Consider the following 18,685-nt stretch of genomic DNA (forward strand, 5'->3'; position numbering starts at 1 on the left):
TCCTGTACGTTGCCATGACAACTCAGGACAACTCAAGTCCTGAGCAGAATAGAAACGTAACCGCAAACGCACCGGAATAATGAGTTGGAGAAGGACAAACAATATGTCTATCCTTCTCCAACTCATTATTCCGGTTGCGTTTGCGGTTACGATTCCGTTTCTATTCTGCTCAGGCCTTCAACGCAGGCATCAACTGAGGTGAGAGAGTACCTTTAAGGCACTCTCACACCTTTTTGGCTGCCTGTCTGCCTGCAGGTTACCATGGCAACGCACGAGTGTGAGTAAGACAGAAAATTTGAATATTCAAATTTTTAAATTTTCTGTCACACTCACTCTCATGTGTTGCCATGGTAATCTGCAGGCAGCCAAAAAGGTGTGAGAGTGCCTTTACGATTTCAATGTGCGTTGGCCCGATCAAAATAGAATATTTGCAAGAGCCAATCAAATTCAGTGGTTCAACCGTAAAAATTCATTGCTCTCCGAAAACCAAACGAGTCGCTTGCTTTTTCCTGACAGCGGTTCCACATGTATGCGAAGTCACAGAGTCGTTGCGCGCCCCGTTTCCCCACTGCGACTTCGCATACATATGTGGAACCGCTGTCAGGAAAAAGCAAGCGACTCGTTTGGTTTTCGGCGAGCAATGAATTTTTACGGTTGAACCACTGAATTTGATTGGCTCTTGCAAATATTCTATTTTGATCGGGCCAACGCACATGGCAACACATGAGAGTGAGTGTCTGTTAGTCGAACGGACAAAACGTCGAATGAACAAAAGGTTGAAAAACTAAGACGTTGAATGAATAGAAATTCAAAAAGGAAAGACTTTTTTGAGATGAGTTAACTCTCTATTACGAAATAAAATAAAGGAGCTTTTATACCTCAAATTTTGATCGGATAAACATTATTTCTGGACGTTGAAAATGCGTGAAAAGTCATTTTCACGGCGGGTATTTTTGAATTGTTTTATATAAAAAATGTTTTTTTTAAGAAATATAATATTAAATATTTGTTTTAATATGCAAGAACACTTTAAAATAGTGTTAGAGAGATGATTTGATTAAAAAATTTCGCAAATTTTGCTTTAAAACGTTTTCTGCTACAAGAAAGTGTAAAATGACGATGTTTGTGAAATGGTTTGTACAGTGCTTCTTCCTTGTGAGTGTCTCTTAAGGTCTAAGCAGAATAGATTCTGGAACGGGAACGCAATCGTAAACGGAAACGTAAGAATGTGTAAGAGAAGGATAGCAAATATCTTTATTCTTCTCTCACCCATTCTTACGTTTCCGTTCACGATTGCGTTCCCGTTCAAGAATCTATTCTGCTTAGGCCTTCAGAGTTTTGTTTATGTTATGTCGGTTCTTTTTAACTTGTAATAAATAATGAGAGCTGAAAATAAATCGGTAAGTTGAAACGTTTATCAAATAAATTTAAATTCAACTAATTGTTTCGAATAACTGAAAGAAACATGTACACTGTACAAACCATTTCACAAACATCGTCATTTTACACTTTCTTGTAGCAGAAACGTTTTAAAGCAATATTTGCTAAATTTTTCAATCAAATCATCTTTCTATCACTATTTTAAAGTGTTCTTACATATTAAAACAATTATTTAATATTATATTTCTAAAAAAAACATTTTTTGTTTAAAACAATTCAAAAATACCCGCCGTGAAAATGACTTTTCACGCATTTTCACGGTCCAAAAATAAAGGTGCTTATATACCTCAAATTTCGATCAGATGAACATTATTTCTGGACCGTGAAAATGCGTGAAAAGTCATTTTCACGGCGGGTATTTTTGAATTGTTTTATACAAAAAATGTTTTTTTTAAGAAATATAATATTAAATAATTGTTTTAATATGTAAGAACACTTTAAAATAGTGATAAAAAGATGATTTGATTAAAAAATTTAGCAAATTTTGCTTTAAAACGTTTCTGCTACAAGAAAGTGTAAAATGACGATGTTTGTGAAATGGTTTGTACAGTGCTTCTTCCTTGTTAGTGTCTCTCAGAGTTTTGTTTATGTTATGTCGGTTCTTTTTAACTTGTAATAAATAATGAGTGCTGAAAATAAATCGGTAAGTTGAAATGTTTATCAAATAAATTTAAATTCAACTAATTGTTTCGAATAACTGAAAGAAACATGTACACATGTACACTATACAAACCATTTCACAAACATCGTCATTTTACACTTTCTTGTAGCAGAAACGTTTTAAAGCAAAATTTGCTAAATTTTTCAATCAAATCATCTTTTTATCACTATTTTAAAGTGTTCTTACATATTAAAACAATTATTTAATATTATATTTCTTAAAAAAAACATTTTTTGTTTAAAACAATTCAAAAATACCCGCCGTGAAAATGACTTTTCACGCATTTTCACGGTCCAGAAATAATGTTCATCTGATCGAAATTTGAGGTATATAAGCACCTTAATGTTCATCTGATCGAAATTTGAGGTATAAAAGCACCTTAAGTTGAAATGGGTGGGAAATTATAAAAATCGTTTGTGTTATTAAATTTATCGCCCTGTTTGACGACGTCTTTGTTTATGACGTTCTGTCCGTTCGATGCATGTCTGACGGCGAATTTGTCCAGTTACCGATAATCCACTAACTGTACTTTCAGGTTAATTCCACAATAGGCAAAATCGTATAGGCCTAAGCAGAATAGATTCTTGAACGGGAACGCAATCGTAAAAGAAAACGTAAGAATGTGTAAGAGAAGGATAGAAAATATCTTTATAAATTCTTCTCTCACTCATTCTTACGTTTCCGTTTATGGCCTGAGCAGAATAAAACGTAATCGCAAACGCAACCGGAAGAATGAGTTAGAGAAGGATAAATATATTGTTTGTCCTTCTCTAACTTATTATTCCGGTTGCGTTTACGATTCCGTTTATGTTTCTATTGTGTTCAGGCCTATACGATTGCGTTAAAGATTGCAATTGCGTTTTAGTTAAAGAGAAATCAAGTTAAATATAAATTTTATATCGACTGTCAATTCGGTAATGTAAATATTTTGTCACTCAATATTTAAACTTACAAGAAATAACAGTAAATACCGTTTATGATAAACAAAAAATATAATTATTGCCTTTTTATAAAAGTAAATATTACCCGCATTGTAAGAAATAAATATTACGCTGAATAAGAATAATTACAAACAAAAAATACTGTAATAATAAGTTTCGCATTTTTAATTTTTTTTTCATTGAGGGTTATGTTAAGTCAAAAATTTGTCAACTATTGATTATGATAAAATGAAATTCTAAAAACTTATCATTTGGTTTACTATTTTTCGGACAAGTATAGTTTCGAAAACAAATGATTATAAGTTTTTACGGCGCCTCACAACTGAGTCGGGTACGCAAGTCGGATACGGAATATGTTAAGAAAGCGCCTATGGGCCACCCAAAGGCACGTACACATGTAGGCTAAATGTAGCAAAATCAAGTTGAATTGACGGCATGCATTAATGCATGCAATTTTTTGGTATTTCATAGCATTTACGTTCTGTCACGTTTTCAACGTTTTGCTACATTTAGCCTACATGTGTACGTGCCTTTGGGTGGCCCATAGGCGCTTTCGTAATATCTACACTGAACTCTATATAGGCCTAAGCAGAATAGCTTTGCGAAAGACGTTCGCGAACGTGAAACATGAGTTAGAAAAAGACAGAGATATATATTCGTATCCTTTTCTATCTCATGCATCTCGTTCGCGAATTTATTGTGCGTTGGCCTTATATCTGGAATGCTGTCTGCCATTGATGGTCGCGAACCGAGAGAGTGGTCTGATTCCTGTATACCTCTCCTTCTCTTGCTAAACTGCGCAGGCGTAGTATAATACGTTCCAAAAGTTTACTGTTAACTGTGTTAAGACCTGAGCAGAATAGAAACGTAACCGGAATCTTAATCGCAAACGTAACCGGAAGAATGAATTAGAAAAGGATAGATATATTGTTTATCCTTCTCTAACTCATTATTTCGGTTACGTTTGCGGTTGCGTTTCTATTCTGCTTTGGCCTTTATGTCATGTTCACATATACATACTGTTAAATATTTTCTAATGGACCTGTACCGACAAAGAGGGGAACACAAGAATGAGACCTCTCTCTCGGCTCGCGACTTTCAATGCCAGACAGCATTGGGATCTGAAATACTGCGATACGCCATCTGGTGTCGATCCACTTGCGGTAGCCATTTTTTATTTTGTCTCTGTCGAACATATGTATAAAGAAAGAGACAAAACAGCAAGATGGTTGCCACAAGTGGGTTCAGGGTTGAGTAGTTACACAAGATTTCGGATCCCAATTCCAGATATATAGAATTCAGTGGATATGTAAAGGACTAAGCACAATGGAAACGTATCCGGAATCGTAATTGCAATCGCAAACGGAAGAATTAGTAAGAGAAGAACAACACTATATGACTATTCTTCTCTAACTCATTCTTCCGTTTACGATAGCGATTACAGTTACGTTTCTATTCTGCTCAGGCCTTAATGCTGATTCTACACTCACCTAAAACTGCGCGAGCGGTCCGCATTTGCGTTACGTTTTTTTTATATATATAGATATAGTTGAATATGGGAAGCGTGACGAAAAAGCGGACCGCTCGCTCAGTTTTCGGTAAGTGTAGAATCAGCATAAGTTCCCGAAAGCGTCTTTAATTGTGCGTTGATGCTGATTCTACACTCACCGAAAACTGAGCGAGCGGCGGTCCGCTTTTCCGTAACGCTTCCCATATTCAACTATATCTATATATATATAGTTAAATATGGGAAGCGTCACGCAAAAGCGGACCGCTCTCTCAGTTTTCGATGAGTGTAGAATCAGCATGAAAAACGGTTCGGCCAATGTTTCGCGCAACCGTTTTTCAACGCACAATTAAAGACGGTTGCGGGAACTTACATATCCCGTATCCAACTTGCGTACCCTACTCAGTTATGCTTAGGCCTTCATCACACATCTACAAACTTGTTGGTTTATGGGGGAGTTTGCAAAATCGGCTCGAATGTTAATTGGCGGCGACAGCGGCGCGGCAAAAAAAAAAAAGTATGTCGGTATTTGTCAGTCGTCGTCGTTTCCAGCCTGACGGTCGTTACAACGACATCAACTTGTAAAATCCACGATAAAATAAAGTTGTTGTGTTGTTGGAAAATCATCTTTTTTTTCGCGAATGAATGAGAAACGTTGTTGTAACAAATAATCTCTCTGCCAATCAGCGACCGGTCGTTGTTGGAGAAGACGCGCGCGTAACTCGACTTCGATGTTTTATTGTGTATATATACCACTCTGTATAGTGTATATTTTAAGAGTTTTTAAGAATAGTTTAATTATCCCCTAAACTCGATTATCATTAGGTCAATATTCCTCCAATTAAAATTGTTTTTCACTTTTTCAGTGTATATATATATTAATAAAAGTGTCCATGAAGAGAAAATGTTGATTCGAGGGCATCGCTATAAGAAAACAGGATAGAACTTTAAAACGCCGATAGCCCACTCGCTCTCACACACATACACACACACACACAAACATCCACACACATACAAACAAACATGAAACAAGCTTGTGTTCGCATCTTTTCGTTTTAATTAATTTTACGGTTTATAAAAACGAAACATTGTTGGATTAAGAAAATTTTCAATATACAGTGAATAGTGAAGTGTCGCGTAGTTTTCTTTTTCCCCGCAAACGACGATATAACGAATCGTCGCTATTGTGTGGAAATTGTTGAATAATCAAAAAAAAGCAAATAAAATCAACCACCAAAAGAGGTGATATTATAAAATGTCGCCCTTTCGTTAGTGTTGCCACGCCGTGCCGGTTTTGTGTCTCTTTGTGTGTGTTATTTTTTTATCTCGAGAAAAATTAAGGAGAAAAAAATTATTTTTTTTTTATAATACAAAAAAAAAGGAACGATCAAGGCTAACCTAAAAAATCATTTTCGTTTTGCGCCCTCTCGTGCCCGCTAGTTTCGTTATTATTTTTTTTCATAATATTCGCTTCGTTTCGCGTTTCGGATAAAAACTCGTCCATTTTTCGAAGTTTGATTTTGGGCATTTTTTTTTTTGGTTTTTTTTAACGAATCGAGTAGTAAAGAAGTTTGTCGAAAATTGACAGACTTTAAACGGGGGAAATAAAGTCGATTTTATTGTGTGACTATGAAGTGGCTAAGTGCGGGAAGCGCTGCTAGTGTTGGTGGGGGCGGGGGTGCAGGTGAACCGGCACCCCCGATGCAGTTACACCATCCAGCAAATGGACACATACCTGTTGTAAGTTTTTTTTTGTTTATTTTTCTATTCTCTTTTCTTCTGTTTCCGTTTTCTTTTATAATTTTCTCTACAATTAGCGATGCTTTTTTTCTTGTACCCCTTTTTTCTAGTCTTTTCTGCATTTGTGTGTGTTTTTTTTTGTTTATTGACGATTTATGTTCCTTTCTCTCTCTTTCTCTTTCTAGCTGTCAATTATCGTTCTTCTACTTTAGTGTAAATTTTACTAAACATTTTTTTTTTCCTCTTTTCTTTTTTATAAAACGATTGTATTGATTACACGCTACGTATTCGTATAAAATTTTTTTTCGATTCTTCAATATTTTTCTGTTTGCAATTTTTTTGTATTTAATTTAAAGTATCTGATTTTGTTATCAATTATTTTCAAAATATAGACAATAATTATTATTGTTTGCAGCTTTTGAAATTTCAATTCTCGTGAAAAAAATTTGAGAATTTTTTTTTATCTTGAATAAATTTGCATTTTTCGTGTTTGTAATAGGATAATTTTTTTTTTTTTGAGAGAGAGAGAAAGGAAGAGAAATGAATTTGTTTCCTAATGACATGAAGGTAGTAGAAATGAGGAGTAAATTTTCAAAAATTGATAAAAATTTTTTGTTATTTCGTGAATTGTAATAAATTATTTATATAAAAATGTTTTTTTTTTTTTGGATTTAAGACGTTTTTTATTTCCAATTTTTTGGGAAAAATGGATTTATTCATTTTTGAAAATTTGCTCCTTAAATATCGCCGGTGATAGTCACAACATGCGAATAATCTCTAAAATTAATTTGTTAAAATTTTCATTTAACAGATTTTTCATTATCTGAAATTTACATTTAATTGAATATTCATGTTTTCGAGTTATTATTTAACAAAAATTAAATTTAACCGAATTTTTTGAATTATTAAAATTGTTGAAAATTCCAAAAATAATAAGAATTTTTCACAGAAATATTACAAAGCTGAAGTACGCAATGTTTATGATAAATGATTTTTAGAGAAATAATTTTTTAAAATGAAAAATTCTATAATTTTTTGCCCACTTAAAAATTATTTTTTTTATAATTTTTTGATCAATGAAAACTGCAAGAAATATTTTTTAGGCAAAAAATTATAGAATTTTTCTATTTAAAAAATTATTTCTTTATAAAAATCGTTTATTATAAACTTTGCGTACTTCAGCTTTGTGAAATATTTTCAATAATTTTTCCTTTTTAAACCACCGAATTAAACTGAGACAAATTTTCAAAATGTTTTAAATAATTAAATATTTTCGAAGAATTTAATTAAAAATATTATTGAAAATAAAAAATTAATTTTAAATGAAAATTTGTGAAATAATTGAATTTTAAAAGATTTTTAATTAAAAATTTAAAAAATAATTGAATTTCAAAGAGTTTGGATTTAAATTTTTTAGAAATAATTGCCAAGTTTTAAGATTTCAAAAATTTTAATTTTGTTAAAAATATAAACAATAATTAGAAAACAATTGAAATAATTGAATTTTTAAAGAACTTGGTTAAATAGTTATTAAAAAAAGTTAATTGAACAAGAAAGTAAAGTTAAAAATTTGAGAAAAAATTGAATTTTCGAAGAGCAATAGTTAAAATTTTTGGAACTAATTGAATTTTAGAAAATTTTTAAATGAAATTTTTAAAATAATTAAATTCGGAAAAGTTTGATGTAAAATTTTTAGAAAGAATTGAATTTTAGGAGATTATTAATTGAAATTTTTATAAATTTGAATTAATGAAATTTTTTTTACAAATTTCAGACAATAATTAAATTTTAGAGAATTTTCAAATGAAATATGTTCCAAATAATTTAATTATGATGGAGTTAAAGTTAAGATTTTTAGAAATAATTGCATTTTTTCAGATTTCAAAAATTTTAATTTTTAACAATGAATTATATAGATAAAAATTTGGGAAAAAAATTTCCAATTAATTATCCAACTACTAATTCAATTTGAAAGAGTTTGAGTTCAAAATTTTTTTGGAAGTAATTAAAATTCAGAATATTTTAAATTGAAACTTTCATAAATTTTAATTGATAAAATTTTTTTTTACAAACTTTAAAGAATAATAGAATTTTAGAGTAGTTTTAATTAAAAAACTTTTTATTTCCCTGAATTTTTGAAAAATTGTATTAAAGTAATTAAAAAATTTAATTTAGCGAAGAATTTAAAAAAAAAATTTAGAAATAATTCAATTATAGAAAATTTTAGAGAATTTTCAATTGAAAAATGTTTTGGAAAATTGAATTTTCGATTTTTGATATTTTTAATTAAAATTTTAATAAGCTTAAAATCTTGAAATTTAAAAAAAAATTATATAAAAAAATATTTAATTTTAAAGAATTAAAAATTAAATTTTTTCAAAATATTTATTAAAATTATTAGAAATAATTAATTCAAAAAGAAATTGAAGTTAAAAATTTAAGAAATAACTGAGTTTTGGAAAAGCAATAGTTAAAATTTTTTGAACTATTATAATTTCAGGAGATTTGTATAATGAAAATTTTCGTAAATTGAAATTTCATTTGATATTTTATAAACTTTAATAATAATTAAAGTTTTGGAGAATTTTGAATTGAATAATGTTTTAAATAATTGAATTTTCGAAAATATTGATTAAAGATATTAAAATTAAATTATTCACCATTTTAAATTTAAGATAGAAAATTTAGAAAAAATTTTATTTTAAAAGATTTCGAGTTAAAATTTTGAGAAATAATAAATGAATTTCAAAAGATTATAAATTACGAAGCTGAAGTACGCAACGTTTATGATAAACGATTTTTAAAGAAATATTTTTTTACCTAAAAAATATTTTTTTATAATTTGTTAATTAATAAAAACTACAAGAAATATTTTTAATGCAAAAAATTATAGAATTTATGATAAACGATTTTTAAAGAAATAATTTTTTAAAATAAAAAATTCTATAATCTTTTGCCTAAAAAATATTTTTTTATAATTTGTTGATTAATGAAAACTAGAAGAAATATTTTTAAGGTAAAAAATTATAGCATTTTTCATTTTAAGAAATTATTTCTTTGAAAATCGTTTATCATAAACGTTGTGTACTTCAGCTTCGTGCTTCGTTTTATAAATTGAAACATTGATTTTGAATTGGTGAAATTTTTTGATAAACTTTAGACAATAATTTGAATTTTCGGAATTGAAAACTGTTTTAAATCATGTAATTTTCGAAGAATTTGTTTTAAAATTATTGAAAATAATTAATTTTGCAAACAATTCAAATTAATATATTTTTTTAATAATTCAATTTTAAAAAATTGAATCGCCTGTTATTGAAAATCTCTTGAAATATTTTCATTAGGTTTAGGGAAAAAATTTGAATTTGAATTGGAAATGAGGGAAAAGTCATGGAAAAACAAAATAAAATTTTTCTGTCAACCCTGATTGTATTTAATTATTGTATATGAAAAAAATCTGAAATATTAAGTGAAAATTGATTTTTAACACTTAAATATTATATTCCTAGATTTCTTTGAATTATAGGAGACTAAAATTATAATTTTTACACAGGATTCTGATCAGGGTACTCAAATTATGGCTGGTGGTGATGGAGTAAGAATTCAAAGTGGACAAACTCATCAAATGGGAATCAGCAGACCTCAAGACGATGCAATGGTTGGCTACGTTTTTCAACGACCAATCGAAGCGGATTTTAATGCTCAGTCTTCTGGATTTCACAATAAACAAGCACCTCGTGCTTGGGCATTGGCTGATGAAGCCAATATTGATAGTGTATGTTATTCAAATGTTTTTTATCTTTTCATTTTAATAATAATTTAACCCTTTCACTGTGATAGAAAATAACAAAAAAAAAATTGAATTATTAATACAAACGGGAAACTTAATTTGTAAAATAACTCTTTAATTATTATTTCAGAGTCAAGAAAAATGGAAATATCCATTGAATAAACTTGGTCTTTTACAACAGAATCAACCACAACAACTTGGATTACAAACTATGAATAACGTTCATACTGTACCATACGAAATTCATCCAATGCAATTGAAGGTAATATTTATTTGATAATTTTAATATTTTGCTGTTATAAAATTTTTATATTTTTTTTATTTAGGCCTCCCTTCAGTAATTCATTAATTCGACGTCTCCTAATGATAATGTGTTTATTCAAATTTCAGTGCAATAAAGTGTTAACTGAGAAAATTGGGTTAGAATTAGAATTAGAATTTCTTTATTTTGTCCCAGGAAAATCATGAGAACAACAATCAAATATACAGAAAATAAGAAAAACAAAAATAATAACAATCATAAATAAAAGATAATATCATTCGCAACATACTTTTAATAAATTTATCGCAATTACAAATTATAAAATATGTATATAAATTTTGAAAAAATTCCTAATCTTCAAGCGCAAACAAATAATTATGCAATTTATATATTATATGGTTATATGGTGTCTATTGAAAATTTCGTGCAATTCAATTGTTTGTGCAATATAGTGATAGTTCAAGTTGCGGGTAATAAAATGTTTAGTCGTCAATTCAATATAAAGCTTATTTAAATAATTTATATATATTTTTTTATAATTTTACCAGGGTGTGTCTAACGGTCAGGGAAAAGTCAGAGAATTTTGTTAGTCAGGGAAATTTCTGTAAATTTCTACAAAAATTAAAATTTTTCGTGAATTTAAAAATTTTTTTAATCTAAAAAAACTTGAATGGTTTTTATTACCATTTGTTACATATAAAATATGTAATGTAATGCACATAATACAAAAATTTATGTTAAAAATTGTAGTAATGAAATTATAAAGTATTTTTAACCTTAAAATGATTAAAAAATTAATTCTTTTAAGTAAATCGTCAATTAAAAAATTAAATATAATTCTTTATTTAAAAATGAATTTAATAATAATTTAATGACTAACTTAAATAAATTCAAATGAATTAATAGTATAAAAAAAGAAATAATAATTTTATTTGTGTCAATAACATTTATTGAATAGAATAGGGCATCAAAAAGATTAATTTATTATTTTAAATTTTCAGTCATCTCATATTTATCTTTAAATTAATTACCTAATCAATTTTTTATAAACATATTTTCTAAAAAGGATCTTATATTATTCATTTAATTTTAGAAATTCATGTAATTATAATATTATGTTTTTTAAACAGTTTTAATAATAAAATAAAAATTTATTTGAATGTAAGCTTTATATTGAATTGACGATTCAATATAAACATTTTAGGGACCATTCATTAATTACGTAAGGACGATTTTGGCTAATTTTGACCCTCCCCCTACCCCCATGTAAGAATACGTAAGATTTTTCAAACCCCCTCCCCTCCCCTTTCTAACGTAAGTTTTTAACAATATTAATGTAATTAAAAAATTAATTACAAACAATACAAATGGAAAATAGTTGGCAAAATCTTACGTAAGAATAACTTCTACCCCCCACCTCCCGACTTAAGGCCATGTAGAGATTTTATAAACCCCCCCTCCCCCTAAGAACCCTTACGTAATTAATGAATGGCCCCTTATTACCCTCAACTTGAACTATCACTATATTGCACAAACAGTTTAATAAGAACTATATTGCACGAAATTTTCAGTAGACAATATATAAACCAATTTTCTGAGTTAACACTTTATTGCACTGAAATTTGAATAAACACTTTATTATTAGGAGACGTCGAATTGAATGTGTAGCTTTTGAACAATTTTTATATTTTAATATATTAGTTTAACATATTCTTAGTAATTTTCTAATATTTTTGATACAACTAATTCGATACAAAAGAGTAAATTAGCTTCAACCATTAATAATTTTTCTAATTTTAACATAAAAAGTCACATTTTATTCTGCAAAATAAATACCTTTTTTGAAAGTCCTGCTGTTGTCATTTTTTCCTTAAAGAATAATAGTATAACCTTCAATTTTTAAGTCATAATATTAAAATTTAAATAACTTATGAATTTTCAAGTAAAAACAAGCAATTTTTCGTTTTTATTTTTCAGAATTTTTTTTTAACTAACTTAAAATAAATCAATCCCTGTAAAACTAATTAAATTTTAAAAAACACATCATAAGCTACCTTAGATTAAATTTTTGTGCAAAAATATTCAATACCGGCTGTACAATACACGTTTGTATACGTCGGGTCCAGCAGACCCGTTGTGCCATTTACGTTCGAACAAGGAATTGTGCCAGTTAAGAGTTAAACAGGAACGTAAATAGCACAACGGGTCTGCTGGACCCGACGTATTCAAACGTGTATTGTACAGCCGGTATTGAATATTTTTGCACAAAAATTTAATCTGGGGTAACTTACGATCTGTTTTTTTTAAATTTCATTAGTTTAATAGGGATTAATTTATTTTAAGTTAGTTAAAAAATATTGTGAAAAATAAATACGAAAAATTGCGTGTTTTTACTTGAAAATTCATAAGTTATTTAAATTTTAATATTATGACTTAAAAATTTAGGGTTATTCTTCTTTATTCTTTAAGGAAAAAATTACCATAACAGCAGAACTTGCAAAAAAGGTATTTATTTTGCAGAATAAAATGTGACTTTTTAGGTTAAAATTAAAAATTTATAATTATTAATGTTTGAAGTAAATTTATTCTTTTGTATCGAATTAGTTGTATGAAAAAACTTCTAAAATTACTAAGAATATGTCAAACTAATATATTAAAATATAAAAAATTTTCAAAAGTTACACATTCAATTAATTTGAACTCGAAAAAATGCTCGGGTCTACTGGACCCATTGTGCCAGTTAAGGGTTAAATTATATTTTTTTTATTTACTGTTTTTAATAGAAAAATGTGTATTTCATAAAAAAAATTTCGACTACTCAAACAATATTGTCACACTTTAGAAATTTGGACTCGATTATTATCGTTTTCAATAGCAGGTGTCGATCACTGTACCCTTTACCCTATATAATTCTAAGAATTTGAAAGGAAAGGATTGGCATTGATAAGGCGAGGATAGATTATGGTAGAAAATAGATTTGAATAGGAAAACAAAGTTTGAATACAATTCCAATGATTCGTATGGATATAAAATACAGTGGATAAAATGTATATTGACATTGATGACACAAAGATAGATTCAAATAGAATAACTAAGATTTTGCACTAACAAATAGAAAAATTTGTAGATAAAATTTTACAATATTTTCCGCGTGAGAAATATATATATATATATATATATATATATTAAATCGTTAATCATAAACAATGTGAAATTCACAAATGTAAATGATGCTGAAGTCCGCAACGTTTTCAAAAACAAAAAATTAAAATAGAATTATTTTTTCATGTCAATTTATCTCTAACTAGCAAAATTAAACGCGCGCAAGCGCGCCAAATTGAGTATTTAATTATTTTTTATAAAGAAATTAAAGATTAATATTAATAATAATTTAATTTATTAGAATATTATTACATATTAAATGATAATAATGAAAATTATATGTTTACAGGCCTCGGATTATACGACTTTTTCCGACTTTTTTCAAAAATACGACTTTTATCGACTTATTTTAATAAAATGCGACATTTTTTTTACCTTTGAAAAAAAGTGTAAATACAATACAGTTTTTTAGTATAAAATCTAGATCTTCTTCAGATCTTCTTCAATTCAATTATTTAACAAATTTTGAACTAAAATGATTTTTCACTAAATTAATTATTTTTAATAATTTTAATGAAATACATCACAAATTCAATTATATCAAAATTATTTTTCAATTAAAATTTTTATGAAATTTAACAATTGTTTATAATTTAAAAAAAAATATCACAATAAAATTAAATTATTTTTTAAAAATTTCAATTCAAAATAAACTAAAATTCAATTATTACCCGAAATTTTAATTCAAAATCAATTAAAAATCCAAAATTTTCAATTTAAAATTTAATTATTTACCAAGTTTTCAATTTAAAATGAAATAAAATTCAATTATTTTCTAAAATTTCTATTCAAAATTAATTATCCAAATTTTCAATCAAAAATGAACTTAAATTAAATATTATTATCCAAAATTTCAATTAAAATTCAATTATTTCCCAAAATTTTCAATTCAAAATGAACTGAAATTCAATTATTTTCCAAATGTAAAATCAAATAAAATTTCATTATTCTCAAAAATTTTAATTCAAAATTAATTGAATTTTCAATAATTTGAATTTAAAAGCATCTAAAATTTAATTATTTCTAAAATTTTCCATCGAAAATTTTTTTTTTTGAAATTTAATAATTTCAATTAAAACTCTAAGGAAATTTAATTATTTTTAACTATTTTAATAATATTCTTTGAAATTTCAACTGTCTGAAACCATTTTTCAATTAAAAATGATTTTCAAATTATTGTACTTTGTCCGCATTTTCTAATAAATTTTTAGTGAAATCATCTAAAATTTTAATTACAAAATACTTAAAGTTTCAATTAATTTCAAAAATTTCAATTTTAAATCTTTGAAAATTCAATTAAATTTAAAAAATGTTTTCCAAAAATTGTTTGATAAATTATTTTTAGTTCTGTAAAATTTAATAATTGTTTGAAAATTAACAATATCTTTTGAAATTTAATTATTTCTAAAAATTTCAACTTTAACCCTTCGAAAAGGATTATTATTAAAAAAAAAAATTTTTATTTAAAAATCTGTGAAATATTTTTGTTAAAATAAAAAACAAACCCTTTTTTTTTGTAATATAAATCGACTAAAACGACTTTTTTGTGTCTTTAAATTGATTCGAGGCCTGTGTTTTTATAATTAATATTTAATAGGTATTCGTTGGCCCCTGGTACCTTAAAAATTAATTTTTAAAAATAAATTTTTTTCAAATTACTATCTTGTACGAAATTTCCTGGCGCATCTTTTTTCTCATCATAAATTTTTTGTATTTGTATATAATTTTTGAATGAATATACAACTTTAAAAAAAATTATGTTGGTAAACGTTGTGTACTTCAGCTTCGTGAATTGAATTTTCGAATTTGGAATTTTAAAGAAACTTATTCCGAAATTTGGAAACACAATTATACAACTTTGGCAAAAATGAGAAAAAGAATTGTCCAAATTTGACACGTCATAAGATTACTATTCAAAAAAACACATGAAATCAGAAAAGGCCAACTTCAAGTTAGGACAGAAGGACAGACCAAGCATTTTATTATTATATAATTTTGATTTGCACAAACTTTCAAAAAATTAATACTTTTATAAAAACCAGTTACCCCTGAATAACTTTAATTTTAACCCAAAGTAATAGATATTGTCTAATTATTTTTTTGTTTTCGTTTATAAAAACGTTGCGGACTTCAGCATCATAAATGTAAATTATTCAACTATTTTGAAATTGAAATAACAGTTATAAAAGAAAATAAATTATTTGTTTCTGTCGATTTTTATTACTAGATGACTAAGAAAGAGATTTTCACGAAATGTATAATTTGTATTTATAAACCGTGGATTTATTGTAATTAAAAAAAATAATTGTGTGATTAATTTGACTCTTAAAATTTATAAAAAGAAATTAAATTCTTTTTTTATGCTATATTCTATATAAAGCATAAATTATAATTTTTTACAAGATTAAAAATTTTTTTTTTTAATTTTAACTGAATTTTATTGAATTTTTCAGAGTGCAAATCCAAGTGCAGAACATCTTGTTTATTTGAACAACCAGATGACTGCTCAGCAACAAGTAGCTTTATTTCATCATCAACAGCAACAGCAGCAGCAACAACAACAACAGCAACAACAATTTCGAAATGGACAGGTAAGTTCATTAATCAATGATATCGAAATCGAAATTAAAAAAAAAAAAAAATAGAAAACACATTCAAATTACACTTGTTCGGAAATAATAATTATTTTCTGACCGTGGGATAATTTTTATCACATTCGTTACATTATTTTTTCGCGATAAATACGAATCTAGTGGAAATGTGGGAAGGGCAAATAAGAAAGGTTTTAAAGAATGGACGTGTAGATTATGTTTTTAGAATGAGGAAACTTTGTTGCATCTATTATGTTGTCCCGAAGCGTTGAAGCTACAATCCGAGAAAACAAAAGAGTTCATTTTGAGATGGAGGGGAAATGGGCAGGAGTTTGATATGAAAAAATTGTTAGTCGAGATACTTAAAAGAGATATTGAAGAAGAAATCTGCGAATATGTCAAAATAATCGAGAAAAAATTAAAAAGCGGAAAAATTGTTTGTAATTAACAAAGGCAAAAAGTTTGTGAAAACTCTGTATTGAGTATACAATGAAATAATTTCACAGACCTTTTTCAAATTTTTATGAATTTAAATCTTAAAAATTCTTTCAACTTAAAAATTATTTTCATTATTTGACTCAACAATTTCCCAGAAATTGTTTTTATAAAACTGATTTTCAAAGTTTGTGTAAAATTTCAACTCAAAAATTTGGGACGCACAATTAAGTTCTAAAAATCAATTGTTCGTATTTTCATTTCATAGAATTTCATTAGATATAATTTTCATTGAGCCGAAAATTATTTGTTCCAATTATTATTTTGCAGAATTTCCATTAAACCGATTTTCTATATTATAGAATTTTTATATAACCGAAAATTCACTTCACTGAATTTTTATTTGTTCGAATTTTCATTTTATATAATAGCCATTGTAATAAATTTTCATTAGGTTGAATTTCATTGGATGGAATTTTTGTAGATGAATTTTTATTTTTTCAAATTATTATTTGATAGAATTACCAAATAACCGATTATTCTAAAAAAATTCTATAATATAGAAAATCGGTTTAATGAAAATTCTGCAAAATAATAATTGGAAAAAGTAATTATTCAGCTCAATGAAAATTATATCTAATGAAAATCTATGAATTGAAAATACGAATAATTGATTTTTAGAACCATTTATTTGAATCAAACTAAAACAATATGTGTATAAGTTGGTTGAATTAAAATAATGTGCAACAGTTTTATTTTAATACAACTTCAGCTCCCTTAATTTCACTTTGGTATAAAAAAAGGACGTTACTGCTAACTTCAAATCAAAACATTTTTCTATGTGAATACGTTTTTTGTGTGCTTCGTTCTGCGAGAAATGCAATTTCTTTGAATTAGAATGAATGTAATCTTATTTAGTTACAGAGAACGAAGTTGATTTTTATTTATCAAATATTATTTTTTTTATCGCACACAACAAAATTTTTTTTTCTATTTTCTTTATGACTTAAATATTATGACATATTAAAGATCTTAATTATAATTTAAATTAGATTACATTAATTCTAATTTAAATAATTTGCATTTCTCGCAGAACAAAGCACGCAAAAAATGTATTCACATAGAAAAATTTTTTTATAACAAAAATGTTAATTTAAATAAATTAAAAGAAATACTAATTTCCTTTAATCTCACTACGAAGAAATTATTAAAATTTAATAATGCTGCCACGGGTCAGGGAAATCAGGGAAAAGTCAGGAAATTTTATGAAAAGTACTAGAAAAATATCAAATACCTAAAAATGATACTAAAATTATAATTTTATAAGGGGACTTTCTGGTTTAGAATTAAAAAAAAATCGATTTTTTTTTTGCTTGAAAATGTTCCTTAGTATCATAAAATTACTGTTCCAAAACGTTTTTTTAAAAAATATTTAAAAAAAAAACAAAAGTTGTAAGCAAAAATTGTTTGATAGTCCTGGCTCAATAATGTATTATGTTATGAAAAACTTTAAACGTGTTTTTCTCGAAAACTCATTTTTTAAAATGGTGCACAGCTTCTCTTAAAATCTACCGAACCGATTTTAAATAACCAAAGATCATTCGATTCCTTATTTAAAAAATTAGAGAATAAACCTTTAAAATTTCATTTTTCTACCCCTTGTTTTTTTGATACGGGGGTAAATTGCCCCAAAAAGACGGTGTTTTTGCGAATTTTTGAGAAAAATGTACATAAACAATAAGAAAAAAAAACCATTTAGAAAATCATTTTTTTAGGTTTATTGTCTAGAATAAACCTTTATAAAGATTCCCTTTTGAATTTTTATATTACTGGTTGTTCGGAATCAAATGCACCAAAAAAAGGTATATTTTCGAAAGTACGAAATTAAACTAAATACACTCAAATATTTTTTAAAAATATTCTCTACGTAATGTGCAACAATGTCCAGAAAGAATTTTTGCAATTTCTTTAATACCTTTCTTACAATAAAAATTTTAAAACGTGTCTTTTCTGTCAATTCTAAACCAAAAATTTCCCTTAAGTTTTTTAGAAATAGTTCCGTTTTTTGAGATTTAAAAAATTATAATTTTGTTGTAAATATAAACATTAATTAAATAACAATTTAAATAATTGAATTTTTGAGAAATTTTATTTAA

At 26.6% G+C, this 18,685-nt stretch overlaps 1 protein-coding gene across 2 annotated transcripts in view; it reads left to right on the forward strand.

Annotated features, from left to right (window-relative positions):
* The first annotated feature begins 5,006 nt into the window (after positions 1–5,006).
* The window catches only part of LOC127285806 (maternal protein pumilio), a 159,006-nt gene continuing 145,327 nt past the window's right edge, over positions 5,007–18,685 (forward strand). Inside the window, exons 1-4 of one of the 2 annotated variants that reach the window (XM_051311988.1) lie at positions 5,007–6,289; positions 9,843–10,064; positions 10,210–10,341; positions 15,957–16,094. In XM_051311988.1, the coding sequence (XP_051167945.1) occupies positions 6,179–6,289; positions 9,843–10,064; positions 10,210–10,341; positions 15,957–16,094 (603 nt within the window). In that variant the 5' untranslated portion in view covers positions 5,007–6,178. The remainder of the gene's footprint in view (positions 6,290–9,842; positions 10,065–10,209; positions 10,342–15,956; positions 16,095–18,685) is intronic. The other variant, XM_051311989.1, reaches the window with a different exon arrangement.

This window comes from Leptopilina boulardi, unplaced genomic scaffold (assembly GCF_019393585.1).
Source record: "Leptopilina boulardi isolate dan_hultmark-lab unplaced genomic scaffold, ZJU_Lbou_2.1 LbouV2_341, whole genome shotgun sequence".
In the NCBI taxonomy this organism is placed as follows: domain Eukaryota; kingdom Metazoa; phylum Arthropoda; class Insecta; order Hymenoptera; family Figitidae; genus Leptopilina; species Leptopilina boulardi.